Consider the following 27770-nt stretch of genomic DNA (forward strand, 5'->3'; position numbering starts at 1 on the left):
ATGTACCTTTTCAATATTTTTGTATTTTCATTTTTTTCTAAATCACATGTCATTGTCTGAAAGAAGAACAACATGCAGCTATGAGGAGCATCAATGCTGTTAATAAGAGTTAACAGATAGTTTAAGCTGAAAACCATGGTGTGTCTTTGATCGAACATGTGATACGTTTCTGTCATGAGAGGTTTTGTACTGTACAGTGAAAACATGAAATGTAGAAATGTAATATTGTTGTGAACACTGACTACAGCCTGAATAATATTGATCATAATAAGAATGTGATAATTAAAAATCTAATATTCTTTAATGCATACAGGTAACTATTAATATTAAAGAGGAAAGTGACTGCTATTAAGCAGCACAAGTGTCAGTTTTGTTGACCCATAAAATAATTGAGCTTTAATAGTCATACTAGCTTCAACTAAATTGTAAACAATCAGCAACTATTTCTTTAAAAGTCGGTAAATGTTGAATTCTATTTTCTTCACATGTGATAGCATTTTGGAATAAAGCTGTGAATTTACAACCACATGGTTTTCTAGCAAGAGCAGTCTAGACAAACCGGTCTATACAGCAGCCCATGCAGCTGAAAGGGTTAACTCTGTGAGAGAGAGAGAGAGAGAGAGAGATGATGGCTGTGCCAGGATGAAATTAAACGTTCAGTCACTTGCTTATCATCGTCATTCACTTACTGCGTGCACCTGTCGGATTCCCATCATCCAAGGAAATAACAGGAGTCTTCCTGCTTTCCTGCCATTGAGCTGCAGTGAGACAGAGCGGTCTTTGTTAGTTGTCAGGCTGCGCTGTTTTCTCACTGCTCCTCACCGCCTCACTGTAATGTCTGAAACAGTTTGGACTTACACATAGACTGCATGTAGGAAGTGGAAGCCTTGAGTTTGGCATGTTGGCTATCGCCATCTTGGTTTTTGGTCATTGCCTTCTTGTTTTGTTTAAACCAGACCTGACAAGAGGGTGGAACTAAGTACAACCGAACGCTGAATATGACGTTTTAAGGCGATCAAAATGGATTAAAGTTGTCAGACAAAACATGGACAACTCCCAGAGCGAACAATGCTGTGGTAGCTTTTTTACTCACCCTTCAGACAGTGGGCAGACTGTTTAAAACTCAGGGTATATATTTCAGGGCAATACAAACCAGTATTGAGCCTTCCTGCTGGTCCGCTTTGAGTTAAATGTGTAAGCTTCTGTGCAAACTATACGTGTGAGACCAAATAGCTATTCTATACACACGTTTGACTTCTAGCATGATCTTTATCTTCTAGTGTAACAAAGACCATGATAGTCAACGTATGCAAAAACGTTCCAGATGTTGAATATCCATCGATGAGGTTGAAAATGATTAGTGCGTGGTGCAGCCGAGATATCATTGCTTAAAAGTCCCATATGTTGCAGCCATATACTGTGCTTATGTTACAGGTAGAACTTTGCTCAGTGGCTGAAACAAACAGAAATCTCAACTCCACATTTAGTGCCGACTTGTCTTTCAGTTGTGGAGTCTTTTCCGCACTGGTCTACAAGTTTTGCCAGTGGCAAAGAGTAACTACTTTGTTTCAACCCAGCTGCTAAAACAGCCGTTTGATCATTACAAATTACGACTGGTTTCTCTTTGAGATGCTGGTGTGAACTGATTAGCCTCATTACTTGAATTAACCAAATGTCCTGCCGGTTTTAAGAGGATGCTTGAACATCGAGTGTGTCATAATGGTAACCCGCTGCAGAGTATATGCTTGAGGGAGACTTTCTCTTTTTTTCACATTGTGAAGCAGTTTGTAATACATATACGTTTTGTCTTCTTTATAAACTCATGCGTAGATAAAACTATTCCACCAAACATTAACGATAAATAATTAAGTACGAGAAGATTGCGATCTGATTCACATTTTTGCTTTTTAGGATGAATTGGAAAAGTGATTGGAATCATTTTTTTTAATGTTTGTGCATGTGAGAGTGCTGCTTGTACAGTAATGTATAGTTACTGCTAAGCAATTTTAAATGTCTGAGTATACAGCCGGAGCATTTTAATGGTCACTAAAACAGATTTTTATTGCAGTTTTACGAAAATATCCTTTAATATGGTAATTTGAACCAAAGAAACCATAATTACTTTCTATTTCCTTGAAATTGTCTCTTGGCTGGGAATGCATTATGTTATTATCTTGACTTCCTCTTGTCCAGAGACCAAAGCATCGACAGGCTGTCCACATTGCCTTCTCTCGTGTAGGCCTAATTGCTGCCTGGCTTAATAACTGACACTCGCATACATATTTTTGGTGTGTGAGTGGTTGAAGAACAGTGAGAAGCACAACTCCCCTGGGACATTTTTTATGCAAATGTCATAGATCACACATTTTTAAATACGTTGGTGCTAAGTTGTTAAATATGACTCAAAGTGAATTTGAAATATTATAATCCGGAGTTCATGTATCGGGTGATTATAGCAGAAGGACTGAGGTTAGATAATTAAATGGTTCCACCATGCTGCATTATGTTAACTGCAATTGGCAAAGATGTGTGACGTGGGAATGGTCTGGTTCTGGTTATCAACCCCCCCCCCCTCTCTCACACTCACTTCCTCTGTCTTTGTTCCGTTGCCATCCTCTACGATTAAAGTGGTTTGTTGGAAGGTAGCAGATTCTGTGATTCATTAAGTTTCAGTTTGCTGGACCTCGGTCACCATCAGAACTTGATCCTTTTACAAGGGCTGAGGTTTGGGCCGGGTGGTTGATCTGATCAAATCTTATAGGCAACACATTAGCCAGAGTTTCACAGAATATATGTTTACGTGCATTACATTAAGACCTCACCACAGCACCTGTGCTGTGATTTTACCTCTCACTTTTTAGGTGGTGATTTATGTAGTTGACGTGACGTGACATTTCATCCGTGCTTACTTGTGCTTATTGAATAGCCTTGGAGAGGCAGAGTGAGTCATTTGTCAACCTGCAAGCTGATCCCCACTGGGATCCAATCTACCGTCTCTTTAGTAGGGCAGGAGTAGGAAACGCATTCATTTCATAAAATGGAGACTTAATCTGGTCTTGTAGCATTTGGGCTTTGACAAAACCACATGATTGAAGAGTAGAGAGATGGAAAATTGTAAAGACAGAAGTATGGAGGAGAAACCAGAAATAAAAAGGTAGAGCAGGTCCACGGCTCTCACTAGAGGCACCAATTAGTGGACAGTGGGCCAAACCTTTGAATCTCTGTAACACCCGTCAGACCGACTGACAGTCCACCAGCTGTCACCTCCATGACTGACATCTGCCTGTTGATTGACACCTGGTACAGAGGACTCCAGACAGTTGTGTCACTCGTGCAGTGGTCCTTACAATGGCAGTGTACAGGTTTTTCTTTCTTGTCTTTCTTTTTCCTTTCAATTATTTTTATGTTGTTCGGAAGTCATAGAAACGAGTGTGTGTGGCATTCAGCAGCTGCTGTCTGGGTGTGTTTCTATTAAACCAAGTTTACTGTAACATTGCCATGTTTAAAATCTTCATCTAAAACATGTTAGACTTGTGTTCAACATTTTCCTTGGGAATATGAAAAAGAAATAAACCACCAGGACAGTAGCCTGTATAAAATCCTGAAGGATATATTAACATGCCAAAATGACTCTATGTTGACATATAGAAATTGCAAATGAAATCTTTATAGTGTGCAATTTTAAATATTTTAGACTTTTCCTCCTACTTTAAGTTCAATATTTAAAATCGTTAAAATTGTGATTTAGCATATGATTATTGGTTTACAGGTAAAAACTTACACTCGTCCTACAGCTAATGTCCTGTTTATTAGAGTTTATTGTTAAACTGTGTGTAAGTCTGTAACAATTCTTTAATGACGAAATTTGAGGGCTCAATGCCAGGAATTTTGACAGTACTGAATATTGAATGATATATTATCTGTGATACTCTATGTCAGTGTCGGCCTCAAAAAACCCATATCCGCCAGACTCCAGCCTGTATGCAGAATTACTTTTTCATCAAGCGTCCTTCGTGGTACTTATACCTTAGACAATATCGCAAAATATGTTTTTTGAAAAAACAGGCAATAAGTGATTTTTGTCTGAAGAAACATGATTAAAATCAGTTTCTGTGCTGTCGCTTACCTCGCTTGGCCTCTCGCTAAAGCTGAAGGGATCAGCTTCGGTGGTCTGGGCTTCCACACTTGGCTCCAAAGGATCAAGGTTCATGTCTGTCCGGAGGCAAATTCATTTTCCCATATTTTCCACTCTAAACAGGGGGTTCACTCACAAAACACATGCACACACACACAAGCTTGTTTCCCTGTACCTTGGGAAATCACAGCAAGCTGTTTTTATGGTGTGTCACAGGTTTGGCTTTAGTTTGATACTGACATTGTACATCTTGTGTCTCACTGTTATTTATTAATTTGTGTTTATTTATACAAGAGCAAACATACTGTCAACATATCAGTATTCAGTATATCAATATTCTATTCAACTTGTGCTTGTAGATGTCAGATGATTTCTTTTTACAGAATCAAAGAAAAACGGTGTGGCATGTAATCCATAAAACACATTCAAATCAGAGCCGCTTTGGCATTCAAAATAGTGATTTTCAGTAAGACACATTCCTTGGGGTCAGAGAAATTTGACGGCCCTTTAATGCTGTCTGAGGTGGCATGGTGCCGGAGGTAGACCACCTTTATAGGTCATGTGATATGTGCGTCATCTTGGGGCCCGCACAGCGGATCCCCAGGATCAAACGCGCTTTGATTGGCTCTTTGACTCATTGATTTATGGGCACTGAAAGGCAACAGGAGTTCCATGGTTACACATACAGTAGAGACGCTTTACACAGCAGTAAGTGACTTGAAACTTTTAACGATGACTCTGAGTAAAGACGGTGTAAGTAGTAAAATGATTAAATGATTCCTGTAACTCCAACTGAGTAGTCGTTAATTATGCCGATTGTCAGGTGGCAAATTCCAGATGAGCGTCAGGTCAGTTTTAGTTCTTTGTCAAGTTGTTTGGTGAAAGTATGAAAGCAGTTTCCTGGAACTTTGACATCAGAATGCTATCCGTCTTTGTCAGTCTGTTATTGATTGCGGTACATGCACCTTTGTTCTCTTCTGCTCAGAGTTCTAACATGTCTCAAACCACGAATGTTGAAAGAAGTGTAATTATCTTATTATCTAATGGAGACTTATTGCCACAGTAAGGGGCAGGTTGTAGATGTCTATCCATCATCTTTACCCGCTTATCCTGTTCAGGGTTGTGTGTGTGTGTGTGTGTGTGTAGGGGGGGGGGCTGTAGCCAATCCCAGTTGACATTGGGCGAAGACAGGGGGGCACCCTGGACAGGTCACCAGACTACCGCAGGGTGTGTTAGGAAATTAGTCAAAATTGACAACGTGTTAACTCCGGCCTTTCCTTTCTGTCTCACCCAGTGCTTCTCTTGTCTGCTCTCTTTCTCAGAATTCGGCTGTCCAGACCAGTCCAGCCTTGCAGAGGAGAGATGCACTGTGGGTAACTGGTGCGTAGCCCTGAGATGATTACAATGCACGCAGGTTTGGAAAAGGCACCTGGGACTTACAGGGGCCCTCAGGCTTTAAGGGCAATCTTCCACGTTAGAGGCTAATCACCTCTGCTCAGCTGGTGTGAGCGCCTTCAGAGGTCAACACCATGATTTTGAACAATTAGTCCACCCCAGTAAGCAACCAGACCTACCAATTAGTTAAATTCACATGCAGAAAACTCAGAAAACTCTTTCACTGGTTGTCACAGTGTCACATACTATAAACATAGTGCCATTGTGTAACCTTCTGCTTAAGTCAATCATGATGTTAAACTGTTAAAATGAATACAGGCTCCTATGTCAAGCATGTTGGTTGAAAAAAATGTCACTCCGATAAATAACTAAGCTGACATAAATGTTTATTAGTTTATGTACTGAGCAAATTGATAATGTTCACCTTGATAAGTTGCAAGTGCCTTTTGCTATGCGATGTTAATATACAATCATTTTGTACTGTGTAATTGTAAAGCAAAATTACAGCAAAATTGCATACAACTAGCTTTACACTTAACATCTTACAAAGAGCTCTCAATAGTATACTCAAAATGGATAAGTCAACTTTTGAATAGTTTTCTATTGAGGTAAATAAAGTTTCATTGGCTCAAAGAGGATTCCTCATACACTGAATCCAAAAAATGGATTTTTATGGGATAGAGTTTATAATCCAGGAACAAGCTATAATCAGGGAATGGCAATGAGACTGGTTGCCAGTCATTCACAGCGCACATTAAAACCATTATACTGCACATAATACATATGTTTGCATTGAACTATTATTCTGGTTTTACCACAGGTAAACGATCATAAGAACATAGACTTTATGTTGAGTCTAACTCCATATCAGACATATTCAAATTATATTTCTGTTTTTTTTAGACAAACCGGAAGAGACGCATCTTATCCCACACTGCTGGGTGTTATAATCACTGCCAGACGGAAGATTAGTTACCACAAACACACACACACACACACACACGAACACACACACACACACACACACACACACACACAAGTTCAGCTCACTAAGTAAAGACCTCCTACCTATCTAGCAGTAGCCAATCGTGGTGATTATTAGGCAAGAGTTGATAAACTGTGGTCCGGCCTCTCCCCCGTGTGGAAAAGCCAAGCACAAAGGTTAACAGTTAACCACTGTTTGCTGACTCCCCAGTCCCCGACTACCCGAGTCCTGTTAATCAGAGAATTCATTTCCATGTGAGATGATCTAATTGTGTAGATTAAGTATATTTTTCTTTTCAACACAAACTCCGCAATTTAAGCACACAACCACAAAAATGTCTAAAATTAAAATACTATTCTTATGGCGAACTTTACTGATATCGTTGGAGACCCGCGACTCCAAAAACGGTCTAAAGTGGCTCTATGGGTTACATGGGAGGTACTCCCTCATGCTATTGACAGAAATGTGTTTTTGGAAGAAACAGTGACTCAAGTTCAACCAGAGACATGACTGCACCACCCCGTTTCCATTGCGCACCCTATGACTGGCGCGCTCTGCAGGGAGGGCATCGACTTGAGACGTAATCACCAACGCTTGTTGATTATATCTAGAAAGCGATATACATTTTCACACGCCCACGATAAAAGTTTATGTTTGGCATAATTCATTTCTCATGTGATTGCTAAATGTTATCAAAACATCAGATTTGGAACTTGTGTGAAAGTGAAGACGCACTCAGTCTAAAATTATAGACGTGTCACTGGCACAAATGATGCACGGGATTTCAGAACGGTCTGATTGGATGGGAGTGCACCTCTCAGACAGAGGGCCAAATTAAGTCCCCCCTCCCCCCTCTTCCCAAGGTGTCTCATTCACTTTTTTAGATGGGCACTCGGTCCCTCCTCTCTAGCACTGACGAAATAACAGTGTGCGTTAGGCAAAATCGAACTTATTGCTTGCCAGCACTTCACGGTACCCGTGGCTTCGTGCACAACCAGGATCATCCCGGCGTGGAACCCTGACACTTCAAGGAGAAGAGAAAGACGCACCGGGGAGATAAGTTTTTGCGCCGATTTGGACAGGAGCTATTCGGGCACTTTTTACGCACCCATGTTACGCACTGGGACTAACTGGATTTAGGGACATATATCATTATTCGTGTATTTTATGGAATAAAACACCATTAAATGTAAGTATTCTTATTTGTTTCTGTATGAAATGAACATGCATTAGGGCTATTGCTCTAAACCAGGGAACTGGCAATACATGCAATATTTGGCTTATTGTTTTCTCAACATGTAACATTTTAATATGATATCATTGTGTTTGACACGATGGCACGAATAAATCTATTTCAGTTAACTCCTCAGTGTAAACAGTGCATTTAACACGGACGCACCCAGTGATGCCGCGTTGTCCTTAGATAACCTACACTGGTGTGTCCCGCTACTGCGCGAGGCAAGTGAATTTCAAACATGGTTGGAGGCTACTCCACAAATTGGGATTAGAATAATGAGTAGACTGACCACATTATTCATATATCTGTCGGAACACGCAGCAGGTGTTTCTGTGAAGAAAAACGTCACAGAATCGCCAAGTCAACGTTTTAATTAACTCCTTTCTGGAGGACAATATCAGTAGTTTAGCTCCAGTAGCCGATATCTTTTGTTTCACAGCGAGGAGCATCTCTGAGCTTCACATAATGCTTCAAAAATCTGCTACAATTTATACGCCCGTGTGATGCTTAAGTGCTGATCTTTCTTTGAATTACTCCTTCTGATTTCCTAGAAACCTTTCTACGACAGACCAGTAATTTACGCACATCATTCTACAGTTTTTGTTATTAATATTTTAATTTGGAAACAAATGCAGTGGCAGATATAACGTTTATTTCTCCTATTATCTACCTAAAGTCTCATTTCATTTAGTTTCCATTAGGGTGTGTCTGTTGATTTTGGATGGACCAAGTCACAAACCCACCCTGAAATATTTTAGTTAATAGCCATTGCCATTTTATAGTGAGTGTCTCGTTTTTATCACTCTTATTAACAATGTGCAGCTCCCACTGCGATCCACCACTTGTGTTTATACAGTGGGGTGGAAATGAGGACAGGGGACTCACTACTCCTGTCCTCTTTTCTCCAAAAAACTCTGCAGGTCGGACCCACAAGAAGCTTTAATTGAAAAATTGACTAATATTAATATTCTGCCAGTTCATGTGATATGGCATATAAATGCGATGTCCCTTGTTTCCAATCGGGTTTTCAGAGTGTCCACTTATTTTTAAGAGGGAGATCAATATGTTATAATCTAGAATAATGTTTATGGAAGTTTATTTGTATTGGTTAAAGTTTAGATCATGTCAATCCAGGTTGAGTATTCATTTGTTTAAAAGGCTGCATTAATGGCTGTATATTTTATATTTTACATATTTTTAGATGAGGAATAGGTGGTTATCTCATTTAATTCTTCTGAAGCCTATACATGATAAAACATATCTTAAGCAGACATATAACTCAACAAACACATGTCTCCCATGGAACATGTGGATGCACTAAAAAGTTAAAAGAAACAACATAAATGTAAAGACCTTGTATGAGTTTCTTTCCTAATGCCCATTTTTTTTTTTTTCAACAGATGATACCATATATAAAGTATATCCTGTGGTTATATTGTCTCTGTGAAGCTGCCACTGCAACAGGTACGTTTTGAATGAGTAAATGCTTCTCCCTCTCCCTCTCTGTCTCAGTCACTCCTTTCTGTTCCCTCTTTATCCCCAAGTCTCCCCCTTTCTTTTCTTTCTTTTCCTCTCTCTTTCTCTTCCTCTATCCACCTCTGTGAGTTTCGGCTAACTTAAAGTCATTTGACATGGTCACATTCAGCTGGCGTCCGTACTCTCCAGCTTATCTGCAGCAAACTGACTGTGTCAGCGTTACCTCACAGCATTAAAGTTTCACTGTGTTCTTAAAGTAGCAGCCTTTGATAAGCCCCTTCCAGTCTTCTTCCTGTGAAACTTATACGAGACTTTACCCAATGGTGAAGGTGACAGTGTTGACCACAGAGGTTTGCATCTCGGGCCCCGCTGGCCCCCCTGGCTCTCCTGGCCCCCAGTCTCTGGGTACGGATGGACACCTTTCAATTAGACTTGGCTCCCAGTCTGGAAATAACAGCTGGTTTACCCCCTCATCCTAATAAGGCCCTCTGGTAAAGCACACACACTCATGCCTCTGGGGCTGTCCCACCACTGTTTCCAGAGCATTCCCTACATTGTTCCCTGTGACCCCCCCACCCCCCACCCAACCCACCCAAAAAAAAGGTGAATCTTCTTCCTCTCCAAAGGGCAAAGCGTGATTCAGCCTGTTGCCATTTGTTTGTGTCTGGTATCCTGTCTGTTATCCCCTTTGCTCTGCTTCATCACATATAAGTGGAGTGAGACTATAAGATAAAGTCAACAGCTTTAACTCTGTACAGACCTGAAGGGGGAGGGGGATTCAGCACCAGTTTAACATTGTCAGTCTTAACAGTAGTGTAAGTCTTTACTGTTTGCAGTTCAAATGTTAAATTACATATCCTTACCCAGTACTACATTGAAGGTGTGAGGCATCATACTGTTAGCTGGGAATAGAGTAGGAGGTCACGAGAAGGAAGATACATGATATTGTCCAGTGTGTGGCACGCTGATGACATATTTCACTTCTTTTTGTGTGGGTCTACCTGTCATCATCATGTAGCTTGAGGAGGGATTATTTATGAAGGAAAACATGTAACTCAGCAGTGGCCTAAGATGAACTGATGCAACCATGACTCCCCTGTTCAACCAATTATCTTTAACTACAAACATGCTGTACATACACTGCAGTCAGTGTTGAATGTGTTCCCACACCCAGCATTTTGAGGATGAGGTTTGACTTTCCAAGTACCATTTTCAGACCATGATGCATGTTTTGTTTTTTTGATGAGGCTGGGTGTAGTTGTCACCGCCCGTCAACGTCAATGAGTCGGGCAGTTAATAGCGTCTACTTGCATCTGTTATAATGAGAGTCAACAGAAGAGACATTTGTTTGTATGGAAGAAAAAACAAAGAGCAACAAAAACAAAGAAACAAATATTACAGTAGTGAATACATTTATATGATTTCATTTAACCCTTTTGCTTTTTGCCTTTCAGCCTCCAACGTGTTATCGATAATCAGACCGGTCACCGGGTCCCTCTCAGGGAAGGTAAATCTTCCCTGCTTCTTCTCCATCATCCCAACCTCAGCACCATTGATCAGTTCCAATGGAACGGCCATTTACAGCACAGATTACTTACGGATCAAATGGACCAAAATAGATGGAGAAGTGGAATCCACAGTGCTGGTGGCACAAAATGGCGTAATCAAAATAGGTTCAAGCTACAGGAACCGTGTCTCAGTGCCCAGTCACCCCGAGGATGTGGGTGACGCCTCATTGACAATGGTCAAGCTGCGTGCCAGTGATGCGGGCACTTATCGATGTGAGGTCATGTACGGCATTGAGGACACCCAGGATACAGTTAACCTTGATGTCAACGGTAAGATATTCATGATCCCTCCCAGACAAGAGACTCTAAAATTGCTTCCCAGAGATACTCTCTGAACGTAGAGGGGGGTTGCTGCAAGGGTTTAATAATAGTGAAATGCAATACAAGTGGTGATAGAAATGTAAACGATGTGAGAGAGCTATGGGCGCCCTTCTGCTTACTTTGATAGCAGCAGCTACCCAGTAGTTACACAGAGTAACAACAGTTTTCACTTCTTATTTTAGAGGCGATGCACTCTTAAGAAGAGATGAGACTCTGGGTCCCTGTCCATAGCAAGCACAGCAATGTTTTAGTTCCAGAGTTCAGCCATCTAACCCAATAAGCCATTACAGCCCAAATATGGATGGTATTACACACGTTGGCAGGACAAAATCTACGCTATAACCTCATCCGTTCCTGCCATCTTGGGTGTCACTTTATCAGTGGAGATTTTTCTCTTGGTAGGGCACTGAGTTGGTGTTACAAAGCCTTTTTACTTTGCTTTTACTGAGTAATAAAATAATATGAGTAAACCCCTACTCACAATATTTACACAAATGTTAAATTATGTATATGATGATGCAACAATAGTTCAGCAATCAGTCATCTCCTTGAGGGAGTGGGAATTACCAGTCCTTACCTAGTGTCATTATGTGCACTCTATATGTCACTTGATAAGTATTCCGGGAGATATAACTCATGTTTTGGGGACGTAGAAAACATGGGTGGGGTGGTGGGACACTGGGATAGTTATGGTTTTTTCTGGTTTACAATCTGCACAACCTCTTTTCCAACTATCTGCAATGTTAATTAGGCCCATCAATCATATCTTCTGCGTCTGTTTACTGTCCACAAATATGGGGATTTCAGGGCCATGGCATCATCTGCAGTTATCTCTTACATTTGTGGTGTAACGGAGAGTATTTTGCTTCCCTTCTTGGTTTATTGCTAAGTTCCCTCTTTCCAAAGAAGCTGAGAGACTCAATTATTTAACCCATAGTGTGTACTTCACGAGACATTTAACATTATTTACAGCACTGAAACTATGCTGATGAATTCCAGATCACTATGTTCATGCTTCTATACAAAATTAAGCTTTTCGATGGACATTTTCTTCTTCAATTTGTTGCCAGGTGTTGTGTTTCACTACCGGGCAAGCACCAGCAGATACACTTTGGATTACGAGAAGGCTGTCCAAACTTGCCACAATGTTGGAGCAACTATTGCTACATATGACCAACTGAAAGCAGCTTATGAGGATGGCTTCGATCAATGTGATGCCGGCTGGATTGCTGACCAGACAGTGAGGTGAGCTGCATTTTAATTGTATGGCATAAAGCAATTTGTTTCAAACAACACTGCAATTCAATGATGTATATTTGAATGCTTTTGCTGAAAGGTAAGATGATGTGGCCTATGTGTTATAATACCTCATTGTTTTTCTATCTGCTTAGATACCCAATTACAAAGCCAAGGAAGGGCTGCTTTGGCAACCTACTGACTAAACCTGGTGTTAGGTCATATGGGACCAGGAAACCGACGAACACTTATGACGTATACTGTTACGTAGACAAACTTGACGGTGAGTCAATCACAAAATTATGTTTTTCTATTTTTAACCAATGAGGTGTCCTTTAGGGCAGTTATTCCCATAGACTGAGTTGGGACCCAGCGCTGGTTCGCAGGAGGTTTTATTTGGCCACATGAGAGAGCCTGAATGTTCGTATTGCTCTCATAATTGTTGAATGTAAAGATGTTTAGGAACCTTCATTTACGCACACGTTTTCTCTTCTCATGATTTATAGATAAAGGCCAATTGTCATTTGGGTCGTGTTGGTTTGACATTTTTAAACAGTGGGTCCCCAGGAAAAGAGTTTGGGAAATAATGTTTTAGAGGCTGACACACCCTCTGAAATGACGAAACCTCAAAATGATCACAGTGCCAAAGCAAATTACTTTCACAGCTTAAGCTATGGAAACACACTTAATTGTTTTGTTTAATACTGCATTGGTGACAATGTGTCATCTGTTATATATTTTACTGCACCAAACATTTTCAAACAATGTAGTAAAAGGAGTTAGCTCCCAACAAGATGACTCTAAAGCAGGAATCGAAATTCATTCTTCACCATAGTGGGCTTTGACAAAGTCGGCAGCCAAAACGTGATAATGGGGGTTTTAAATGTCTTTGGCACAGCTTATAGGAAGTCCTCATTTCTCAGCCAACAGTCTTTGCCTGTCTGTTCATTATCCTGTCTGTTACTGCTGATGGACTAAACTCCACTCAGAGCGTTTTATTAGCGTTAGCGTCAGTCAAGAGGGACGTTAACTTGACACATCTTTAACTCCATTCAGTCATTTGTAGTTGTTCCACTTATCTGAGATTTATACCGTACAGCCCACCCCTGCTACCGTACATAATATATATAAGTTTTAATTATTTTGGCACAAGTTGAAGATCAATTAGTTGTGAACATGAAGCCATCAGTCAGTATTGTGACATTTGTATTGTTAGTGAACAGATGTAGACGATGGTGTCAGCCAAGGAACGTCATCCCGCCACACAGCCACCAGGGTCAAGCACATACATCTTCTACTTAGCACTCAAATCTCTCTCAAAAGAAATTATACTTGCGTTTGTGACCCCACTGCGTTCTGGGCCAGTTGTACGTGACAAGTAGGTGTCTCCTTATTGAACTGTGTTTTACACACATACATCAAAACACTCGGCTTGAGAGTTTTTTGCTTTGCTTTACTGAGTTAAATCATTGTTGTGTGTATTAATTGGTGACATCATGTTGCATAATACACTTTCTCCAAAACATGGGGAGGAGAAAGAAAGGGTGAGATGACACGCTACAAAGGTCTGTGGTTACATCTGTATGTATACTGCTGGCAAAACCACAATGACCTGGATATGTTACCATAATAATCTGTATTAATATCAGCTCAGTTGTCTGCCCTTTTATATGTTGTAGGAAAACAGACATGTTTGGCTGATGTGGTTTGACATGCTTTGAAGTTGGATAAAATTGCCAAAAGCTTTAAGTTAAGCATAAGAATTGAAATATCTAAAAATCTATAGTGGTTTTAAGGTGCATGCTGAGTTAAATTAGTCTATAATCATGAGAGGAGATATAGATGAAAAATGAGCTAATATAACACGTACTGATAGTGATTAATGTATTTTAATGGGCAGAAAATGTGTACTGAAATTATCACTGTAGTCAGTAAAAATAGTAGTGACTGTTTGTGCATGATTTCATGTCTCTTGTCTGCCATTAAGAGGGATGACATGTCTGGGTGGAAAGCATCTCCTAAACTCAATGCCATTATAAATTAACAGGATGAAACCAACATGGGATACGCCCAAGACTAACTGAAAACATGAAAACATGTAGTCAGCCAGTCATCCTTTCTTGTAATGTTGTTTGGTTTCAATTAAGATCTTGCCTTTTAATTTGTATTATCCTGCAGGCAAAGACAAATATTCATAATTGACATAGTGCAGTGACCTTTCTGAAGGTAAGACTCTGACACGAACAACATGAGGGAAGGAAGGAAACATCGAAGGTGTAATCTTGTTCACTCATTCCGATGGAAAAAATGTCCTAAAGTACAGACACATTCATTGACAGGCTAGGCACATTGTCTGCATTGCTATCCCACCTCAGATTAATATAATGAATGCACTGTTGTCCTAAATATGATAGGTGGGAGTGCCCCGCACAGCTGTAACTTTTGTCAGCTGTTTTTGGGCTAAGTCTCTTCTGAAAGGTCAAAATGATCTAAAGATCTGTATTTTAAGATTACTCCAGATGATAGGCCTTTTAGCTCTGTTTTAAATTCAAGTTATTTAAAATAAAACACAGAATGGCTGTTCTTCTGTCGGTACTGATTCAATGTTTGTTGAACAGTGAATCCTCTGCCGTTGATATCTGAGAGTAATCAGATTTTGTGCCATGATGCCCTTGAGTTAGTGCTTTTTCTTAACTATTCATTCTTTGCCATCTTTATTTCAGGTGAAGTGTTCTATGCTCCTGTGACCCGTAAGATGACTTTTGAGGAGGCAAGTGCAGAATGTAAAATGAGGAATGCTGTCCTGGCATCCCCTGGCCAGCTCCACGCTGCCTGGCGACATGGTCTGGACAGATGTGACTATGGCTGGCTCTCCGATGGCAGTGTACGACACCCTGTTGCAGTACCCAGAATGCAGTGTGGGGGAGGCCTGCTCGGCGTCAGGACCATGTACCGCTACAGAAACCAGACCGGCTTCCCAGAACCAACTATGAAACTTGGAGCTTACTGTTTTAAAGGTAAACTCACTCACGTGGTCTTGTTGTTAGTATTTGCTATATTTGCAGTGTGTCATGGAACAAAGTGTTACCTGCAAGTGGTGGGTTGAATGTGTTATACATATTTTGGTTTGGACAGTGATTGAAGTCACAGACCATTCACTGTCAAAACCAGGCCTGGACTGTGAGGTGCTATGACCTCATCTCCTATTCGCCTCCGCCACCCCACCCTTTGATTTAATCCTTCTTTTACACCGTTGTACACTTTTCCACATCTGAGCCAGACGAGCATTTTGAAATGTTTACAACCTGTCTCATATTTTGTCCATTGTTCTGGAGGAATGCTTTTCTTTTGCGCATTGCACGTTGCATGACGGTCTAGTCTTGAAGATTGCAGTGTACAGTTGAACTGTCTCACAAAATTTGCCAAGAGGAGAGTAAAATCATAGTGGTAAAACTCTGTTAACTTTAAATGGGCAACACAGTTCTTATTCTAATGAGGGGGTAAGTTAGCAATAGTTTTTTTGAGAGTTTGTGAACAGTATCTGTGTTTTTATATCTCTATTACTTCCAGTTGGGCTCATCAGGGCTCCTTAAACTTCATCTGTATACAACCTCACTGTTGACAATTAACTAAGAGTGTTTACGCTGTTAATGATATTCAAATATTTATTTTACATAATATTATCACAAGTCAAAATATATATGAGTTTGGGATGCGGAAGTTCATCAATTATGCATTCAGTACACTCTTTTCATTGTCTGTAGACTTGCTTGTAGGTCACATTTAGAAATGCATGGAAACGACTTGCTGACCATGGGAAGACAGGAGAATATAGCTATGGATCTTTATAAATAGTGACACTTCATGGTTCAACGAATGGTAGCAGAATTATTCTAATCCCTCCTCAAAGAGGGGTCTTAACTAATCAGTATCCCCAGGGGGAAAACAATGACAGATGAGAGTTACCATCTAGAGAGCAAAAGTAACTAATACCTCACCTGTCAGCCTTTTTAGTCTCACTATCTAACTCTCTTTTCGCCTTTCTCATCTCGTTTCCGCTGTCAGAGTTTGCCCTCTGTCATTCTCACTTGTACTTATCAGAGCAGACGTTTGGATAATGGACAAAGCTACTGCTGGACTTCTAAATCCAGTCATCCTCGGTGACCCCTGACCTGGCCTTTCCATCTTTACAAATGAGAGGTTGGACAGATAAGCCACCCCCTGCCTGGCCATTTACTGCCCCTGAGCTATGCTAGCTCTCGCAGTGATAAGTCCCTATGGAGTTCAGAGGGCACACAAACAGGCCACCCTCACCTCCTGCTCTGTGTATTCCATGTCAGCTCTCTCAGTCCCGTTGTATTTACGCCCCCGTCTAAGTGCTTTTCAAGTACCCTTGTTTGGCTGGACTCACTCCATCATTTCCTGCTCACAAAAAAATATTTAAACCTACGTCAGTTAGACTACACAGAAATAGAGAGAGAAAGGGGGATAATTGGTCTCTGATCGGTCTCTGCGATGGCACGAAGAAAACAAAGGCCTCAGTAACAGCGTCAGTGAGATAATGCAGTCTTTTAGAGGAGGCCCCATTTTTCCTGTGAAGGAAAAACATGTCTCACACCTTACATCAGAGATAGTTTTATGAAGAAAGAGGGCTAGTACGTAATGGTCAACAGCTGGCTTTACACAGTCTGTCTGCGCCAGCGAGGAAAGCTTTCTAAGTTTCTGTTTATGGGTGTGTGTAAATGAGAGAGCACGGGAGGACAGCGGGGCGAGGGCAAACATAAAGGAGTCAAAAGGGATTAACTTACAAATAAAACCTTAAGAAAAAGTAGACAATTCATTAATAAGCATTTAAATACCATCACTGACATATGCAAAGTTGGAATCAGGGACTGCTGCTTGATGACAGGACAAAATAAATGTAAACACTTGACCAGTGAACTGTTGGAGGAGAGTCAGTGCCCAGAGTAAGAGAGAGGACAAGCACAGTCAGGGCAACTCTAACAAAACCACAACTCTAGATTCCTTTAAGTTTATACCCTGTTTAATTCCTCTGTTACAGTCATGTGAATCCTTTCAGGCAGAGCCAGAAATGTTTAGAGAAACATTCAAAGTGCACTTAGTTTTTCACAGAAAGTAGAACACTTTGAAAATGACCTCATCTGCCATGGGATGATGACAAACTATCCAATTTAATTAGGAAACAAGAGGTAGACTATTCAAAGTAAAATCAGCACGATAATCAGCAAGATAAATGAGATTGTGGTGCAGAAAAAAAACTTTTTTTCCGTTGTTATTGTTATCATTAAAGTGCTAGAAACTAAATTAAGCATTAAAAGAGGAAGTCATTTACGCTAAAGCTTCTATGAAACTTTTAACTCTTGGTACTTTAGTGTAAAGTGTCACACAGTTTTTGCAGGTGTGACATATTTGACTGCTATTTGACTCGTACTGTAAGGCTTGTCCTACAAACTTACAAGGTATATAAAATGTATGATTTAAAATAATTGTATCTGTTTTACTCGTCATGTATGTGTAACATTTAATTCAAGTTCTCAGCATGCTGTCTGTATTCTGTATTCTCCTGTATATTTAAAGGTGTAATACTTTTTGGATGATGATTTTGATGATTTTTGCTTTTTTATTTTGATTTTTTATTTCTTAGGAAGGACTAAGGTGATCAACCAGACGTCGTTTGTGGAAATGTCCGTGTTAGAAATCATCACCACCACCACCATCAGCTCCACCACCTCCATCCCTTTACTAGAGAGTAGCGCCACTACGCTAACCCCAACATCTGAAAGTGTGTCAGAGGCAGAAGAGTCTCCAGACTCTGCAGTTCCTTCAAATCCTCCATCTATGTTCTCCACCAGTATGACTCCAACTCGCCTCAGTCCAACAGGCAAAGAAGAAGAGTTAATCACCACAGTTTCACCCACCATCAAAGAGGAACACGAAGACAATGATGACTTAACAGTGGCTCCAGACTTTAATGTTTATGACTTTGTAAGTGAAAATGTAACCCATGTGGAATCTGCTCCCCACCGTGGTGACACATTCTTAAAGCCCCAACACACGACAGAGAGCACTGCCACCACAGAGTCAGTGGCCACACCCTTCGAGGAGCCTGACGATCAGTCAATAATTGAGATCAGTACAATTCAACCTGATGTCCCCATACCAGATGGCTCTCTCAGCACAGAGCCCATGTCTGCAAAGGGGCAGACTGAGGAAACTATTCTGGATGGAGTGATCACCACAGCAATGACCTCTGACCTAACCGACACTCTGACAGAATCGAATGAACTGACCAGCGACGAGGTGTTCAGCTCCCCCGAATCACCCTCAACTACTTGGCTTCATTCAACAACACCATTCCCAGACGATTATGACATTGAGACAGTGTTTGCGTTAGAGGCACTGCCGCCTACTCCGCCACCCCAACGAGACCTCACATCTGGCCCATTAGACAGCTCTAGTATTATTGATGGAACATCAACCCCCTCAGCCATTACCAGTTACACCGCCTTTATGGGTAACACCCAACCCGGCAGTGAGGTGGAGATCACCACCACAGAACCACCAAAGATTACCAGCACTGCCACACAAAGCACACCTCAAACACAGGATGTAGAGACACCTGCTATCGTGTACAAGGAAGAGACCACACCTGGAGCTGCAACAGCCAGCTCTGCCCCGATTGACGACGGTACCTCAGCTGAGGATATGACATCGCCAACAAGTGTACATGTCTTTGATGAGTTTACCAGTCAGGTGCCAGAGCACAGCGGGGACTCTTTGACAGAGGACGGCACAGGAACAGAGATGGGCACAGACTTCTTTACATCCACTCCCATTGCTTCAGCAGTGACTGACAAGAAGACTACTCCTGGTGCAGTGGTCACTGATGAACAATCCACCCAAGTGACGGTCATCATGCAGAATGTATCAGGTGAGACATACCAACAATTTTATTTGGCGACTTTGTATTCAGTGCAAATGGTTCTATTTCAATTGTAGTTTAGATTTGGTTGTGCAAATAGGAAATGGCGTCATTTGATCTTTATTTACCACAATAATGAAATGGTAAAAAATGTAAGGAGTGCGTGGCAACAACAACAAAAACAAATCCTTTTAGAGATAGATAAAACCTTCCTCATCATTGTTTTAGACTGGCTTTCGATTTACTGAAGTTCAACGAGTTCTGCAATTTGGTCTATCCCCAATACTGTGTGTCCTTTTATGTTTGAGGGATTCTGAATAAGAACGTGTTGTATTTCTCGCTTTATTTTCCTTTACTATTTGTTCCAAGTTGTTGCACATTGTTTGTTGAAAAGTTTATATTTCTCATGAATGTTGCAGTCTTTATCATGAAGTTGGATTGTACAGTAGCTGGGTGTTGGGGGAGACCATGCTGTCCAGGGTGCTGAAGTTTAAATTAAGAAAGTAAAAATTTTACTGCCAGGAAAATGTATCGTGGTTGGCCACAGCATGGAATGTAAACATAGCACAGGCAACGTACCGAGCAAGCTCAAATACTGCTATTGTCCTTTTTTACTGTACGACTCCCTGTGCTTTTATTCCTAGAAAATAATAAACTGTTAGACAACAAGATTTAGTTAAGGTTCAGTAACTTGCTCTCCAAATGAATATACAACTTAGTGGTAATTGTAATCTACACAGGCAGTTACAGTGTACTGGTACATGTTCGCATGGTGATTCAAATCGTTTCATGTAAGTTCTTCCACAATTAACCAAGTTGAAGTGTTTTGTTTTCCGGTTCCCTCGGGCTCATGTTTGTGTGTGTTCTCAGCCTGGACTGCTGCTGAAAGACTGCTTAGCCTTAGGACCTCCTTTTCCAGTCCAGCTGTGCAGATGATAATCACTGTGAAATATAAAGAAGATGGGAAAGAGACAGGCAGAGAATAAGAAAAAAAGGAAGGAGACAGCTGTAGAGAGAAAGTGGAATCCATATCATGAGTACAATATTTAAAAGACAAAAAGTTAAAGGATTTGGAGGCATCTAGCGTTGAGCTTATAGATTTCATCCGATTGAAACTTCTCTGCATGCCAAGCATTTAAGAAAACTACAGTGGCCAAAGAAAATGACCGCTCCGTATGAAGTTCTAAAGGCTCATTCTAAGAAAACTAAATCACAACGATTCTTATTTTCAGGTCATTATACATTAAAGAAAACATACTTATTCATATTGTCTCCCATTGCTGTCAATGGAGCACCCTACATATGTTCCTGTTTCAGCTATGTTAATAATATTATTGTAGACATGACTTCAAGATATTTAGGGACAGAAAATTGAGAATTTTGAAATACATATTTAGGCCATGACTTTCAGATCAACAGTGCATGATCTCGCATGCAAACAGCAGCTGCATCATTTTCTACTCCTTGAATTTGCTCTCCATCTGAGCTGCAAACATTGCTATGGTGACTCATTCCTCGCCCCTGAAGAGCAGCTCTTGTTGGAGAAGAGATATCTGTTGAATTGGAACGGAAATAAGTGAAAGCATTGGTCATTTGGCAGTTTTTGGAATTTGGTCTGGCTCTGGGTATACGTAGGTGCATGAGAGAGCAGTAACCTGGAGTCAATCTACGCCAGGTTATACACGCTGTGTGGTGATCAACACTCTGTATATGTAGTGTGGTCAGTTTAGTTGCCAAGAGCACAGGTTACATAACTTGTATGTGCATGTACAGTATTGTACGTGAAAGAGATACAAAATCTTCCTGTGTGTCCGTATGCCTTGTGTGTATTTGCACTGCAAATCACTATGCATTTGCAGTATTTCTCTCCTTCTGTGTGCATGCACCATCTTACTGACAGCCAGCCTGGCAATAACAGAGATGTCTTGGCAGTCTACCTGAGTAAGCACAGATGCCTGTCTTTGGCACAGACTGGACACCACTTCAAGAGGTGATGTCATGCCTCCTCTCTATGAGGACAGCTGAAGGCTGCCGGACCAAAGCGAGTGATTATAGCTTTTTATTATTATTATTTTTATTATTATTATATATAAATAGTTTTATTATAGACTATGTGGGTCGGCTGAGGCACTCGAGGATTCTTTCTGCCCTCCCAGTCTGTGTCTGAAAAGCTTGTGGAAAGTATTGTGACACAGAGAGAACTTTGTTGTCTGGCTGCATGGCAACAAAGTGCACAATAATATCAATGAATGAATATTTAGTGTTGCCCATATTTGTCAGTGTTATTCTCATGCCATGTGTTTTTGATTAATTGAAGACAATTAAATTGTGTTTATGTGATGATCCTCTGAGGGGTTCCAACCACAAATGTCACAAAACAATGCACAGAACCACCAACAGTACTTTCTTACTGTAATAAAAACATCTGTTTATCATTCAATTCACTTAGGCTTGCTAAATGAATCTCTAAAGGAACAGTGCGACATTTTAGGATGTACCAATGCGCTGCGTCTGAAATAGTCGTATTTATGCACCACATACTTAATATGTGTACAATCATTCAATATACTTTTTTGTGAATAAACTGTACTATGTATCCTTTTGGACGCACTGAACTGTAATTAACACGTCACTTCCTGAGAAGCTCCTTGTCAGTTGGAGATGCCTAACCGTGGTAACTGGTGCCAACCTCATGTGACCAAGTAATGATTTGTGAGAAGTGGACTTACACTTAGATTGAAGCATTGTTGACGTTACAGAGCTGTCCGCCATTCTCTGTTATGAACGTTGTTGTTACAGCTGTATTTCATTGTGGGATATTTATGCCGGCGTAGTGTCTCGTGTTTATAATTCACTGGAAATAGAATGCATTTCCCGTACTATTGGATTCATACTAAGGTTTTGGAAATACTAAAAGGTCTCACATATTGTTTTAGCGTGGAATTTCAGACGCAAACTTATTTTTGGTTTTGGGAGCAATAACATCCTGGAGTCTTCTCCGGTTGCCTGGCAACTAGTCTCACCCAAGAAATACTGTAATCTGTCAACCCTGTGAATTGTTGTTTGTTTGTTGTAGCCATTGGTAGGAGCCAGGCAAGCAGTTACCTCCGGTTTTATTTGTCCTATACAGCTGTTTTTGTGCCTGACACCACTATGAAGAATAGGGTGTCCAATGCTACCGTGGGCTACTTTGATTTGGACGTTCATGTTTAATGTGGCTTTGGGAGCTTCAGCACAAGCTGGGAATGGCGTGTGTGTGTGTGTGTGTGTGTGTGTGTGTGTGCAGGTCAGTCAGAGTTCCCATTGCCTGGCCTGGGTTTAAAACGGGTGTCTTTCTGCAGACCTGAGCTGCTGCAGGTGTTCTTTTTTGCAACCAATAATCTTAGAGAGAGAGAGAGAGAGAGAGAGAGAGAGAGAGAGAGAGAGAGAGAGAGAGAGAGAGAGAGAGAGAGAGAGAGAGAGGTATACTAAAGGATTTTGTGTTGACATGTGTGAATAATTTTAGGATTAAGTATGGCTCTGTTCATTTTGCCATCTTATCTATGCATATTATCGAATATGTCAAAAACTTGACGCTATGGCTTACTTACTCTCAAGGCTTTCATTTATTTAGGGAATTGGCAAACAAAACTGGAAGTTTATTTTTTCTGTATGAATTAATATTTTCTTGTACTTTTCTTGTGTTTCAAATATGTTGGAGAGTGATTTATTTGCAGTGTTTTACAATGTTTGTTTATTTCAAAAGGTTTTTAAAAGAATGATTCTGTGAGAATGCTCATACGAACTTTGAACTTTTTCATCGTAAATCACAACTTAACCAGCAGATGCAGCATAAGAAGAGATAGTTCATACAGTTTGTTTAGCAAGTATTTGGGCACAGAACTTCTTAATCAGTTAATATTTTTTTGTTAGACCCTCTCTGCAAGGTAAACGTCCATGGATTTTAATGTTTGTAACTCTGACTTTGCCTGGTGACATCACTAGGGTTAGTTTCTTAAACTTGACAAAGCTGCTTCCAGGGTGACAGTCTAGAACCACAAAAGTCATGGAGTAATCCCCATGTGTGGTAAACTAAATTGAATGTGATAGAAACAGCACCTCCTATGTGTGTGATAGTGTGACTTTCTATATACAATGTCTTACCTTCCTCTCCCAGGAAACAGGATAAAATGTGATTTGTTGGTAGATGTTTCTCTGTTCTTTTTTTAATCCATAAACTGTGCCTTTATTTGCTTTGCAATCAAACTGGTATTTTCATTTATTTTCTTTCCAGTTGACCAGGCTCTACAACCACAAGATTCTCAGTCTCCCACTATACCAGTTGTGCCTGACCATCCCACCCCCTCCATAGCCGATGGTGAACCCATCCAGAGTGGCGAACCAGACCTTTCCTCCCACACATCTGTAACTATTACTCCAACTGTTAGATTTATAAATGGTAAACATGAGATCACGCTAGAGCCACAGAGCGCAGAAGAAAAAGAGGCCAAAGGTACCCAGATTTCAACAAATGTGACAAGTCTGGGAGCAAGCGATGAAATACCCACAGTGTTTGATGATAGTTGGACCGATCTCCCTGTTGATAGCTCAACTGAATCTACAGAGGAGCCGACCAAAATACTGGCCTCTACAGAGATCCCAGATGTTGATGTTGATGAGTTTGACCATGATATCATCACAGAAGTTGGATCTACACCTCCTGACATACTCCCTGAAGAACATGAGCTGATCATAAAGGACCCGACACAGACAGACACAACCTCTGTTCCAGCCTCAACAGTGGAGGACACGGTATCAAAAAGTACACAAAAAACAGTAGCGGGCCCAGCTCCCACAGACGCCACAGAGGGGATGAGAGATGTCACATCTACCTCTGCTGACTTTGTTCCTACGGTAACACCAACTGAACCACAAATCACCAAAGCAACTAAAGAAACCCAAACCCCGAAGGCTGAAAAGGAAACAACCTCTGTCATCACCACATCTGTACAACAAGAGACAGGCGAGACAGGGAGGACTCCCACCTATGTAAAAAATGACTCAGAAGTGACTCAGACAGAAAAGGCTAAGGACCAATCCCCTGTTACTTCTTCAACTAAACTTTACACAGCCAGAGATAAAGCAGAGACCACAGAGTACATGAAGAGCACATCTGCCATTCCAGCTGCTGAAGACAGCACAGTAACTGCGTTACAGCCTGTGTACACTCCCTCCTCTGGTGACCCTGAAGGGAAAACACCAACATCAACAACTAGTGACTCACAGAGCTCCACTCAAGATGTGGAGGAAGAAAAAGAGACCCAAGCCCCAAAAGAATTTGCCTTCAGCACAACAGCTCCTTCAGTATCTAGTGGTTCAGCCTCTCTTGAACAGACAGCCAAGACTGAGATAACACCAGCTATAGATTTAGGCAGCACTGAATCATCAGCATCTGTAGCACCTATCCTAGCTGAAATTTCACCGGGTACAGTCACAAGTCAGGGCGGGAGTTCAATCAGCAAGATCCCTTCCTCAACTACTGAGAAAGTTGCGACTGATGCAATGTCTACACCAGAGGAGGAGGCTTCAAGGGTTGAAGCAATAAACATGTTTACAACCGGCCCACCTTCACATGCCTCTGCTGAGACTGCAACGTCATATTCAAGTTTAAGTTCCACAAATACTACAGATCAAGCTACATGGGAGAGTGAAGTAACGTCACCAACAACAGGCAGAGATAAAACATCCATTTATGCCAATGGTGAGTTGGAAAAAACGTCATCACCCACCACTATGAATGAGCAGAGGAAACAAGATGAGACAAACACTCCTCCCTTTTATGAATCCATTGCAACAACTGCTTCCCCCTTATACAGTGCTATTGAACTTATCAAGACAACAATGGCCTCATTCACTGAATATTTCAGTCAGTACTCTACACAAAGCACATCACTAATGACTGAGTTACCTGAGGAAACCACTGGTGTCACAGATGAGCAGACTTCAGTGGATCAAACTTCCTCGTCCTATACTTCTCCAGTCAAACCCGATGAGTCTATTTCAACTGCGGCCTCAACAGTAGAAATCTCAAATGTAAGTGGAGTTACAAAGACAGGATCATTGAGTCCTAGCACTACTCTACAAATTATAGATGACCAAACTTCTGGTACGACATCAACAGGAGCTAGTGTTGTTTCAGAAACATCTTCTCTGTACAGCACTGGGATGACAAAAACAGAAATGTCCTCTAAAACACAAGAGAGTGTAACCAGAAGTCAAACTTGGAAAGTATCAGTCACACCAGAGACAAGTTCTACTTTGCCAACGACAGATGAAGATGGCTCAGGTGGCCAAACTGAAGAAATCTTCAGTGGGAGCTCATCTGTCACAGCAAAATCGTCTCCCTACAGCACTGAGACACCAACAAGAACATCTCCCTTTACATCATCTGCTGTTTCAGACACTGAGGATAAAGATATTAGCAGTGAAACTACAGTGGTGGAGTCCAGTCCTTCCATCAGTGGATCAACCATGAAACCTGAAACAGCATCATTCCCCATTACCACTGAATCAGAGGGTTCTGGAGCCAGCACTGCAGATTTGACTCAAGACTCTTTCATTTCAGCAACTACTGTTTCTTCATTGTGGAGTACAGAGTCACCGTCAGTAACAGCCTCCCGTCAAACTGAAACAAGTGATACTTTAAAATCAGCTTTTACTGCAGCTTCATTACTCTACAGTACTGAGAAACCAACATCAGAGTCACCTGAAACACAAGAGCCTGTAACCACAAGTCAAACTGGGAAATTGTCAGCTACACCAGAGACAAGTTCTACTTTGCCAACGACAGATGAAGATGGCTCAGGTGGCCAAACTGAAGAAATCTTCACTGAGAGCTCATCTGTCACAGCAAAATCGTCTCTCTACAGCACTGAGACACCAACAAGAACATCTCCCTTTACATCATCTGCTGTTTCAGGCACTGAGGATAAAGATATTAGCAGGGAAACTACAATGGTGGAGTCCAGTCCTTCCATCAGTGGATCAACCATGAAACCTGAAACAGCATCATTCCCCATTACCACTGAATCAGAGGGTTCTAGAGCCAGCACTGCAGATTTGACTCAAGACTCTTTAATTTCAGCAACTACTGTTTCTTCATTGTGGAGTACAGAGTCACCGTCAGTAACAGCCTCAAGTCAAACTGAAACAAGTGATACTTTAAAATCAGCTTTTACTGCAGCTTCATCACTCTACAGTACTGAGAAACCAACATCAGAGTCACCTGAAACACACGAGCCTGTAACCACAAGTCAAACTGGGAAATTGTCAGCTACACCAGAGACAAGTTCTACTTTGCCAACTACAGATGAAGATGGCTCAAGTGACCAAACTAAAGGAACCATCTCTGAGACCTCATCTGTCACATCAACATCATCTCTTTACAGCAGTGAGGCACCAACAGGAACATCTGCTGTTACATCATCTGCTGTTTCAGGCACTGAGGATGAAGATATTAGCAGGGAAACTACAATGGTGGAGTCCAGTCCTTCCATTAGTGGATCAACCATGAAACCTGAAACAGCATCATTCTCCATTACCACTGAATCAGAGGGTTCTGGAGCCAGCACTGCAGATTTGACTCAAGACTCTTTAATTTCAGCAACTACTGTTTCTTCATTGTGGAGTACAGAGTCACCAGCAGTAACAGCCTCCCGTCAAACTGAAACAAGTGATACTTTAAAATCAGCTTTTACTGCAGCTTCATTACTCTACAGTACTGAGAAACCAACATCAGAGTCACCTGAAACACAAGAGCCTGTAACCACAAGTCAAACTGGGAAATTGTCAGCTACACTAGAGACAAGTTCTACTTTGCCAACGACAGATGAAGATGGCTCAGGTGGCCAAACTGAAGAAATCTTCACTGAGAGCTCATCTGTCACAGCAAAATCGTCTCTCTACAGCACTGAGACACCAACAAGAACATCTCCCTTTACATCATCTGCTGTTTCAGGCACTGAGGATAAAGATATTAGCAGTGAAACTACAATGGTGGAGTCCAGTCCTTCCATCAGTGGATTAACCATGAAACCTGAAACAGCATCATTCCCCATTACCACTGAATCAGAGGGTTCTGGAGCCAGCACTGCAGATTTGACTCAAGACTCTTTAATTTCAGCAACTACTGTTTCTTCATTGTGGAGTACAGAGTCACCAGCAGTAACAGCCTCCCGTCAAACTGAAACAAGTGATACTTTAAAATCAGCTTTTACTGCAGCTTCATCACTCTACAGTACTGAGAAACCAACATCAGAGTCACCTGAAACACACGAGCCTGTAACCACAAGTCAAACTGGGAAATTGTCAGCTACACCAGAGACAAGTTCTACTTTGCCAACTACAGATGAAGATGGCTCAAGTGACCAAACTAAAGGAACCATCTCTGAGACCTCATCTGTCACATCAACATCATCTCTTTACAGCAGTGAGGC

General features: G+C 41.2%; 1 protein-coding gene across 1 annotated transcript in view; it reads left to right on the forward strand.

Annotated features, from left to right (window-relative positions):
• The first annotated feature begins 7603 nt into the window (after window positions 1–7603).
• Window positions 7604–27770, forward strand: part of vcana (versican a) — a 46849-nt gene continuing 26682 nt past the window's right edge. Inside the window, exons 1-6 of the mRNA XM_079161057.1 lie at window positions 7604–7704; window positions 9153–9216; window positions 10683–11066; window positions 12188–12362; window positions 12509–12636; window positions 15077–15370. Coding sequence (XP_079017183.1) covers window positions 9153–9216; window positions 10683–11066; window positions 12188–12362; window positions 12509–12636; window positions 15077–15370 — 1045 coding nt within the window. The 5' untranslated portion in view covers window positions 7604–7704. The remainder of the gene's footprint in view (window positions 7705–9152; window positions 9217–10682; window positions 11067–12187; window positions 12363–12508; window positions 12637–15076; window positions 15371–27770) is intronic.

Source organism: Pholis gunnellus, assembly GCF_910591455.1.
Source record: "Pholis gunnellus genome assembly, chromosome: 6".
Lineage (NCBI taxonomy): Eukaryota > Metazoa > Chordata > Actinopteri > Perciformes > Pholidae > Pholis > Pholis gunnellus.